The sequence below is a fragment of the Plecotus auritus genome (assembly GCF_963455305.1).
Source record: "Plecotus auritus genome assembly, chromosome: 7".
NCBI lineage: Eukaryota > Metazoa > Chordata > Mammalia > Chiroptera > Vespertilionidae > Plecotus > Plecotus auritus.
Window position 1 is genome coordinate 78,281,853 of NC_137774.1, and position 10,541 is coordinate 78,292,393.

Here is a 10,541-nt window from a genome sequence, read left to right on the forward strand (position 1 = left end):
ATCAAAGCCACATGGTCCATGGACGGATGGGTCCAATATGAGCCTTGGGAGCAGAAGTCCCAACATCCAACAGGGGATGAGGGGCAGAACCATGCTGCTAGTTATGAATAAGGTTGAAACATCTGCACCGTCCACCAGCAGCCAAAAAGGATGCTCCTGTCTGTGTCAAGGAGCCAAAAACTAAGCCATCCACATGAGACTGGGACCCAAGCTTGCACCATTGGGTATGTAGCGTAGGAAGGCAGCTCTGATCTGAGCTCTTGATATGAGCTCTGGTTTAAAAGCACACCCCCTTACAGATATAGGGCAGGAGAATACATAAAACTGCCTTGAAAATAAGTTACAAACACAAATTAGGGAATATCTGAGGATATCCAATGATCAGACTCGCCCAATAGAAGAATTCATACCTGAAGAAATAAAGATGCTAGAGCAATCAGAAAAGGACTTTATGACAAGTATTTTTTTAAATCCTCAAAGAGATAGAGGTGGTATCTACATCCACAAGGTAAGAAGAGTTTTTTAAAAAACAAAAAAGGCAGGAAGGCATGAAAAGAAACTAGTTATTTATCTCGGAAATAAAATAAACCATTGTTGAAATGAAAAACTTAGCAGATAGGCAAAACAATAGATCAGACACAAATGAAAAGAGCTGGTTAACTGGAGTATAGAATTGAAGAAACCTTCCCAAACATAGCACAGAGAAATAGAGAACTAGGGGGCGAAATGTTTAAGTTAATATACATGGAGGATTGATGGAGTAGCTACATATGAAGACAATATAGAGGAAACATTCTTGAGATAATGGCTGAGAGAGAAACCAAGATGGCAGCATAGGTTAGCACCTAAACTGCTGCCTTGAACAACAATTTCAAAACTACAACTAAAAGACAAAACGGACATCATCCAGAAACACAGGAAGGCTGGCTGAGTGGAAATTCTACAACTAGAAGGAAAGAGAAAAGCACACTGAGACTCAGAGGAGATGCAGGAGGCAGAGGTACTGAGACGCGCGCGTGCAGAGAGGACTGGCAACTGAGTGTGCCACTGGCTTTCTCAACCGGGAGGGAGAAAAAAGTTCCCGAATGCACTGAACTCCAGTTCCGGGCAAGACTCTGGGGACCCAGACTCATTTGGGGAGAAACTGGACTGTCTGGCAGCAGGCGAAACTCGAGGGCGGCTTTCTCTCAGAGGTGCTTGCAGCAATTACCGCGGGACACTGAAACACGGGGGCCTATTAGGGCAGGGCTGACAGGAAGCCATTGCTGTCTCCTCCGCCCTGAGACTCCGCCCCATCCAAGCTGAGCACAGAGGCTTTTGCAAGTCTTGTCTCATAAGGGTGTCTCCAGCACAGAAGTTCTCCCAGCATAGACACAGCTGTTCCTCACAGCCAATTGGCCTGGAAGTCAAGTCCTCCCAGTGATACCAACAATAATCAAGGCTTAACTACAACAAGACTGTGCACACAGCCATAAAGGGGTGCACCAAGAGTGTCCACCTCAAGTAACTGGGGAGGCTGAGCCACTGGGCCCTATAGGACACCTAGCACACAAAGCCACTCTATCAACTCAAGGAAGCAGCCAAAATGCGGAGACAAAGAAACAGATCACAAATGAAAGAAATGGAGGAAAGCAAACGACTGGATATAGAGTTCAAAACCACGGTTATAAGGTTTTTCAAGAATTTCCTAAAAAGGCTGATAAATTTAATGAGACCCTTGACGATATGAAAAAGGACCAACTAGAAATTAAGCTTACACTGACTGAAATAAAAAATATTATAGAGATCTAACAGAAGACTAGAGGATCGCAAGAATCAAGTCAAAGAGTTGAAATACAAAGAAGCAAAAAACACCCAACTGGAAAAGCAAAAAGAATCCAAAAATATGAAGATAGTGTAAGGAGCCTCTGGGACAACTTCAAGCATACCAACATCAGAATTATGGGGTGCCAGAAGAAGAGAGAGAACAAGATACTAAAAACCTATTTGAAGAAATAATGACCGAAAACTTCCCCCACCTGGTGAAAGAAATAGACTTACAAGTCCAGGAAGAGCAGAGAACCCCAAACAAAAGGAATCCAAAGAGGACCACACCAAGACACATCATAATTAAATTGCCAAGAGCAAAAGACAAAGAGAGAATATTAAAAGCAGCAAGAGAAAAACAGTTAGTTACCTACAAAGGAGCACTCATACGACTGTCAGCTGATTTCTCAACAGAAACTATGCAGGCCAGAAGGGAGTGGCAAGAAATATTCAAAGTGATGAATAGTAAGAACCTACAACCAAGATTACCCAGCAAAGCTATCATTCAGAATTGAAGGTCAGATAAAGAGCTTCACAGATTAAAAAAAGCTAAAGGAGTTCATCACTGCCAAACCAGTATTATATGAAATGCTGAAAGGTATTATTTAAGAAGAGGAAGAAGAAAAAGGTAAAGATAAAAATTATGAACAACAAATACATATCTATCAACAAGTGAATCTAAAAATCAAGTGAATAAAAAACATCTGATGAATAGAATAAACTGGTGACTATAATAGAATCAGGGGCATAGAAAGGGAGTGGACTGACAATTCTCAGGGGGAAAGGGGTGTGGGGGATGTGGGAAGAGACTGGACAAAAATTGTACACCTATGGATAAGGACAGTGGGAGAGGTAAGAGCAGAGGGTGGGGTGGGAACCGGGTGGAGGGGAGCTATGGGGAAAAAAAGAGAAACAATTGTAATAATCTGAACAATAAAGATTTTTAAATTAAAAAAATAAAAAGAGATAATGGTTGAGTTTTTTTCCAAAATTAAAGAAAAACTGAATCTTCTGACTAAGAAAGCCCTCAGAGTGCTAAGTACAATAAAGGTAACCATATAGACAGTATAATCCTGAATTTATAACTAAATAAACACAGCTTGAAAGAAAATAGACCCAAGTGTCAACAGTGGTTACTCCTGATGATAGGATTCAGAGGGAGATTTTTATTTTCTTCTTTAAATTTTAATGTAGTTTCTAGGTACTCTGCAATGAAAAGACGTTTTTATAAACTGTTTGTGGAGGAGGAGTATTTGTTCTTTCAAATACACACATACACATAAACATACTTAAAAAAATATCTGTCCTCAGGGAACTTGCACTCTAGTGGAGGAGATGAGGAAATAACATCTAAAGCATTAACCCACATGGATAGATGTAGTTAACATCTAAGCCTTGCCTTTTTCCCTATGAAGTAGTTAGAAATAAGGGGGACAGGGAAGGAGGAGTTAAGGACACTGAGCAGAAACATATAGGACTGGTGCATATGCTTGATTTATAGGGGCTGCTACTGCAACCACCATGTATTCCACTTGGACAGGATCAAAATAGCCAAACCAAGATGTGGTTAGAACTTATCTACATCAATCATTATTCCCACCTCTAACTTAATTATATCTCAAGACCACCCACTGATAGAAGCAAAAATTAACATCTTCACTGTAAATTCAATTAACACCACAAAAATCTGTCACATTATAAAACTTTCTATTTTTTCCCAAGGGCCAAGTAGACTGAGGGAAAGGTAAAATGGTAGGAAGAGGTATTCAATGTAATTGATAATCGAAGTAAGTGCCATTGTTATCCACGGGGGCTCTATTGTGTTACCAATTTCAAAGCAAAAACAGTTATGTTCTGGGCTTTACCAAGTCAATATCATCACAGGCAGAAACAGAGAGGCCTTGACAGAGATTCAGACTTTGTGGCCAGAAACACCACTGGCATGCCCAACCAAGCAAGGTGGTCTGTTTCTTCAGAGCCAAAAAAACTGCATTTAGCATTCAGCATTCAGCTCCAAAAGAAACAGGTGGCAAAGGCACTAGCCAACTTGATGTGCTATTAACTTAACTAATGGAAGGAAGGGCTGTTCATATCTCAGAAAATCTCTTTTTTTTTTTTTTTTAACACACTCAGGTTTTTCAAAATACCACTCTTTAGTTTAACCCAACCCTTCTCAACATCAGAAGCACATTCCATACGTGCGGCCCAGCATGTACCCCAACATTATCTGTACTGACATATTTGATTCCCTGCCATCAAGACAGAAAGCCCCAGCAATGAGGAATATACAATTTCCTTCACCATTTTTGAGTCAATGGATCTTTTGTTCCTCTCTTCTCCATCCCCTCTTAAATCTCTCTCTAATCTTGATTTCTCTGAAAATATTCTTTCTCATCTCCCTCTTGCCATTTCCTGATTCCCTTTTCTTCTTTTAATCCTCACTCAAGGATACGGTAGTTGTTTTTTTATTGATTTTTAGAGAGAGAGAAAAAAACATTCATGTGAGAGAGAAATATTGATTGGTTGCCTCCCTTATTTGCCCCGACCAGGATCCAACCTGCAACCTAGGTATGTGCCCTGACCAGGAATCGAACCTGCAATCTTTTGGTGTACCGGATGATGCTCCAACCAACTGAGCCACCTGGCCAGGGCATCCCTTTTCTTCTTTACTCTTAAGTGGGGTCACTCTCTTATCCAATCCCTGGAAGGAATTTTCACTCCATATGAGAGGAGGATGCTACTACTCACAGCTCTTGGACTTCTCAAAGCTCCCTCTCTTATACCCTGTTCAAGAGAGGAGCAGCTGCTGGTAGTAAGTCAGAGCCTGCCATTCACAGTGGGAAGGGTCACTGCCAATCAAGGGAGTGCTCAGCTATGAGCCCATTCCCTGTTCCTGCTACTTTGCATACAGTCGGTTGTATGAGTCAGGAGAGAGCCTGAGCCACACCTGCCAGCTCTGACATCCAAGCCTGAGTGAGCCTCCAGCCACTTTCTCCAATTCAGCTTTTATCAGATTTCTCCACTGATTGTGCTGGGCCCTAGTCAATCCAGAAATTTCACTTTCAATATGGCTATTGTTTTCTGTGTATTACTACTTTCGTCAAAACTTCAGAAGGGAGGAGGTATTGGTGGTAACATTTAGATACTAAAATCCCTGCTGGAAACTGCTGTTCTCCTTTTTAATATCTTCATCGGAAGGCTGGTCACTCCTGCTGGTCACTTGATGTGCAAGCTCTGTGGGCTCTGATTTGCTGCACCTTTCCATGGCTCAGTACCTCCCATAAAATGAAATTCCTTGACCCTCCTGAAGATGGGATGACAAAGTTAAAGAATAGGCTTGACTTTGGTAGAATGTGAGATCACAGCTTGGGACCAAAAAACCTGAGATCTAGTTCCATCACCCACTGTGTGGTCTTGGCCAAGTCTTTAACTGCCATACGCCTCAGTCACTTCATCTGAAAGTTGAAGGGTGTTCTCATAGACTCTAAGTCCCTTTCCAGTTCTGAAATGGCCCATACCTTTGTGACAAGGCACAGTTGTTCCCCTACTGTTCTCACGCCAGGAAAGAACCCCAAAACTGAGAGGTGGCTGGGAAAATGTTCAACCACACATAGGAATTTTGCTAGGCTGCAAACCATTTTAAATGAATGTTTAATAAGATACTGCATCAGTTATGTACTTGGGCTGAATGTACTGCTGCCCAGGAGACCTGAAAGAATTAATACAGTTCCCATAAGAGCTGGTGGGAATTGCTGAGGCAGAGGCAGAATCTGATTTGATGAATTGAATATAAAAGTGCTTTGAGAGCATCAGAAGGAAACTGCTATGACACATCTCTGCTTGCTCCATGAAGATGTCTCCTACTACCTAAGGAACATACTCCAAGAAGGTCTCAGGGCTGGGGACCATGGCCCACAAGTACATTTACCCTTTCCTCCCCTTCCTGACTCCCTTTCCCTTGCTGGAGCTTAAACAGAGGTGCAATGCACCCACAACTCTAATCCTTCCTTTTTTCTCACTCCTCTCTTAGTTTCTTCCTACTGTCTTCAGTCCTTACACTTCTGCACGATTCTCAAACCAAGCCCTCCTAATATCTCACTCAAATCTCCAAGTCTCTCTTCCCTCTTCTCCCAACCAACGCTCCCATATGGTCCACAGAAAGACCCTCCCTACTCATCCTAAGCCAAGAAATCTGGACACACCTTTCTTCATTCTGACACTCACAGACTTCAGTGCCAAAACCCATCCTTGGGTGCTAACCCCTGCATCTGAGGGCCTTCCAGCTCCACCCCAGGAACATGTAGGAAAGCATCAGGCCCTCCATGCTCTGGGTCTGCAGTCAGTTCTCCTCTCCACTCACACCCACTCTGCTAGAGGAACACATTCTTGTGGCCATTAGGGCTTCCTCAAACTTTCCACCCTTCTTGGGGCTACTGAAGCATGACGTTTCTCTGTTCTTTTGTGCTTTACCTAAAAACTTTGCATTTTGTTCCACAACACACCCACGTTTAATCCTTTTTGAAATAGTTTTAGTCACCACAAGAGGAAAAAATGGACATTTTCCACAAAGCAACCTGGTAAAATTGATATTATAGAAATGTAAGCCATGTTGTTTCATGTTGTACAGCCCCTCCCCAGGCTTTCCAATGCAGGTCCTGTTATCAAGTCTTAGGTGCAGTGGCCCCGGGCTTGCATCTGTAAACTGCTTAGAAATCTCCAAGCATTCCACCACCCTATGACACTTCTGTGTTTTCCAAGTTCTTCCCGGCACACCCAAAGTGCCTCTCTGAGTACCCCACTTTCAGACCCAAGACAAAAAGCATTTCCATTCATTTCTGGGCTGGAGACGTGGGACCTGGTTCTCACCAGGGTCAGTGTCCACGACCCCCTGTCATAGCAAGAAGATACCAGGGGCTCCCGAAGACCTTGGGTGGCTGTCCTATGACTAGCACACTCCGGAGTCCTGGCAGACCATCGCTTCCGGCCTTACCTTATCAGCCATGATCATAGATGCGCCCCCGTGGATGCCCAGGATGGGGATGAAGGTCTGTGAGGAGATAAAATCCAGCATCTGGGCCACGGCCTCCTGGTCGGTGTCGTCCCCAAACACCAGGCCGTGGATGCGCGCCCCGGACATGAGGTCGCACACATGTGTGATGAGGCTCTTAGGGTCCGTGCGGTTCATCAGCAGTGCTACCACGTTCACGTCCAGGGGCAGCCCAGTCGCCTGCTCCGGGCCCCACAGGTTTCGCAGTTCACGTTCTGTCATGTCGTGGCTGTGACCCAGCAGCACCGCGATGTTCAGCGCCGGGGTACCCTTCTCCGCCGCCGCACCCTGCGCCGGATGGCGCCAGACCAGAAGTGCCGGCAGCACCAGCAGGGTCCAATACCCCAGTCTGCCCATAGTCGCCACTTATGGTCCCTGCAAGGTGGAGAGGGAGAGTCAGGGCTGCGGTGAGCGAGGGTTCCAGACCTCGCCCCTTGCTCTACCAGCTAGGTAGAGAGCCCACCCGAGTGGGCTGCCCGAGTCACCTACTCCGTTCCCGATCCCCGACGTCATCCACGTCACTAGACACATCGCCAACTCTATCCAACTCCAATTCGAGCTAATTCTCCAACCCTGCCGGTAAATCCATCTTCTCATCCACCCTCCTTCTCATGCCCCAGTCTCCAGCCTCTTCTCCATGCCCAACTCTGCCCACATCTTTCACCGAATCTACCAAGTTAGTTGCGGACCACCGCCCTTGAGCGTAGGCGCACAGAGCAAACCTGTCACCCACTCCTCTCCCATGCCGCTAGAGCGGACCAAGTTATGGATCCCGCCCCCTGCTCACAAAGAGCGAACTACACAGCAGCCCGGCGTGCGGAGGCGGCGTAGAGACGAGGTAACCTGGCTCCAGCGTTCAGTGGGATTGACTGACCCCGCCCCCTGCGAACGCGCGGGATGCAGCGCAGACCTGGCTCCCAGCGGCGGCACCCGCTGCAGACCCCATTCCTCTCCTGCAGGTACTCCCCAAGCGCTCGGGAGTGAGAACTCTCCCTTGTGTGTTCCAGTCTCCGGGGCTCCTGAAGGAACTTAGGGCCCGCCCCTCCTCCCGCTGAGGGGCCCTGAAGAAAGTGACCCCAGGACCCGCCCCCTACATGCACAGGATCACACCCGTTCTCTTTCACGCGCGCTGTGTGCAATGCAGAATTCTGGAAAAGAGGTCCTCCGCGGGCCTGTGCGTGGGAGCTGGCAAAAAAAAAAAAAAAAAAAAAATTTGTGGGGCTAAAGGTAGGCTCCTAAGAAGCTCTCCAATCGACATAAACTGTACAGCCCCTCCCCAGGCTTTTCACTGCAGGTCCTGTTATCAAGTCTTAGGTGCACGTGGGCAGTGGGGCTCCACTCGCTCACAGCACGCGCGCATTTCTGCGCACAACCACATGCCGCCGTAATGGTGCCAACAGCCATCCGGAGTCCGTACATGGACTCAGGCGGTGCACACATATACACCGCGCCAGGTACACAGGCGCGCGTGCCTGCAAATACCAGCACAGTCGTGCACGCGTGTACAGGCGCGCGCCCTAAAGCCGGGCACTGCCAGAACCTGGGGAAGTTAAGGAGAACTCGCACCGACCTCAGAGCTCTGTGAGTGAGCCCTGCGGTGCCGCAGCGCCCCCTGGTGCTCTTCTCTCGCCTAGCTACCGATACTTCCTCGCCCGCTTTCTTTCTCCCTCTCTCCCTAGATCTTTCTCCCGCTCTCGCTTGGGTCGAGTCTTCCTCCTCCCCATCCCGCCAAGCCCAAGTCTCCCGCTGGGACGTACCTGTAGCCGGAGAAGGTCGAGGATGCAGTGGGGCGCGCTGCGCGCACGAGCATCTCGGCCGCCTCAGCAGCCACCGGGTTTAGCGGGTTTCCGCATGCTGCGGCCCCCGCGCGCTCCCCTGGCTGTCCCGCGCTGCCCGCATCGCCCCCACGGGGGGCGGCTATCCCAGCCGGAGGCTCTGCAGCAGGGCTCTACGAAGGCGGGGAAGAGACGGGTCAGCCCCACGGGTCAGGAGAGCGGGACTGGGGTGGGGGTGTCGGGCTGCAGTCTGCAATGCTCACAGCCCCTATGTGCACACAGGGGGCTCGACAGGAGAGGGGGAGCTGAACCTCCGTGACCAAGACGCCCCCAGACCGAATCCTCAAACCCTGTGGCCCATATGGAGAGCTCCTCTCCAGAGCGCACAGGAGAACCTGGAGACCCAATTTATCCACCCACGAGAAGCTAACTGGGCACCTCCGCCCTCACCCCCTACCACCTCCCCAGCGCCGGCTGCTGGGAGTTGTGCGGCCAGGAGCTGCTGAAGGGGGAGGGGAGGGGGAAGGGGAAGGGGGTATGGCTGAGTTTGCGATGAGCCGGCAGGAGGAGATGGGGGAGGGAAAAGGACTCGGGCTCCCGCGTTCCCGGATCCCCGAGGGAGGTGCGATCATTCCCATACAACGACTCTCTTGCGGTCCTGCCGCCCACCTCTATCCAGGCCTTCCACCGACCTCTTCCAAGGGGGCCCTGCGTCCCGCGCCAGCACTCACCGCAGCCTCTCTCCACATAGTTCTCAGCAGTGGCCGCTCCTGGTCATCTCCAGGGCTGATGGCTGCAGCCGCGACTCTCAGTTCTCACCCGACCCCATGCTCCGGCTAAGCCCTGGGCGCCTCCCACAGAGAGCTAGAGCTCGGCTTCCTGCCCCACTCCGACAGCAGCTTCCCAGTCCTCTGAGCGCGCCCGAGAGACCTCTTCGCAGCCCAGGCTCCGGGCTGGTGTGTGTGAGGACGAGTGTGTGTGAGAGTGAGTGTGGGAGCGCGCGCGCGCTTGTAACCGGGGATCCCCGCGGTCCGCGGCAGAAAGAGATGCGGGGTGCTGGGGGAGACAGCTCCCTCCGGGCCCTTCGCTGCGGGGCCAGCTCCGCGCCAGGCGTTCAGCTCCCCGCTTCGCGGCGGGAGTCCCAAGAGTGCCTGATCACCCTGGTTCACAGCACTGGGAAAACCGGGCTCCCAGGGCGTGCTTCTGCTGCGGTCGCCTCGGGAAAAGAGGAGGAGGAAGACAGGGGCGCCTCCACTCCAAGTTAGGGACTTGTTCCCAGTCGGTGAGATGCAGCAGCCCCCGCGAAAGCCGAAGAGGCTTGAAGCTTCGTCGGGCGAAGGCGTCTCCCGCCCGCAGCGGCTCTCCCCGGAGGCGGGCCGAGGCAGACCCCGCAGTCCCTTGGCGGCGGCCCGGAGCGCTGCCACCGGCTCCCAGAGCGCACGCTGGCGACAAGGCCAGGATAGGTGGCTGGCTGACAGCGGGGGCGCCTGCGGTGGCGCGCGCCGCTATCCGTGGTGCTGAAACCACGCTCTACGCCCGCTCCTGGGCGTCTGGTGCGGCTGAAGAATCAATTATTCAGAGCTCCTCCAGTACAGCTTCTTCCTCCCCCGGTGCCTTGCGCTGAGTACAGCAATCCCCCCTCCACGCACAGACGTTCTCTCTCTCTCTCTCTCTCTCTCTCTCTCTCTCTCTCTCTCTCTCTCTCTCTCTCTCAGAATCTGTTCCAATCATTCTCCCTATGCCTTGCCACCCACCCCGGTGCGGAAACCCACTCCTCTGATCTCAGGAAGCCAGAATCTGAAAAGTAAAGACATCTTGACATTCCCCACTTGCTTTCTTCTTGTGTTCTAAGTTATACCAAATGAAAATCGCCCCGAGGCCGCTACTTCTAAGATCCCAGCAGGGGCGAGCCA

At 50.0% G+C, this 10,541-nt stretch overlaps 1 protein-coding gene across 2 annotated transcripts in view; it reads right to left on the bottom strand.

Annotated features, from left to right (window-relative positions):
- GRIN2A (glutamate ionotropic receptor NMDA type subunit 2A) overlaps positions 1-10,321 on the bottom strand; it is a 389,186-nt gene extending 378,865 nt beyond the window's left edge. Inside the window, exons 1-3 of one of the 2 annotated variants that reach the window (XM_080677101.1) lie at positions 9,360-10,321; positions 8,611-8,801; positions 6,797-7,228 (exon numbers count right to left, since the gene is read on the bottom strand). In XM_080677101.1, the coding sequence (XP_080533227.1) occupies positions 6,797-7,210 (414 nt within the window). In that variant the 5' untranslated portion in view covers positions 7,211-7,228; positions 8,611-8,801; positions 9,360-10,321. Of the gene's footprint in view, positions 1-6,796; positions 7,229-7,963; positions 8,013-8,610; positions 8,802-9,359 lie in introns of those variants that run through there. The other variant, XM_080677102.1, reaches the window with a different exon arrangement.
- Between the last annotated feature and the right edge of the window lie 220 nt (positions 10,322-10,541).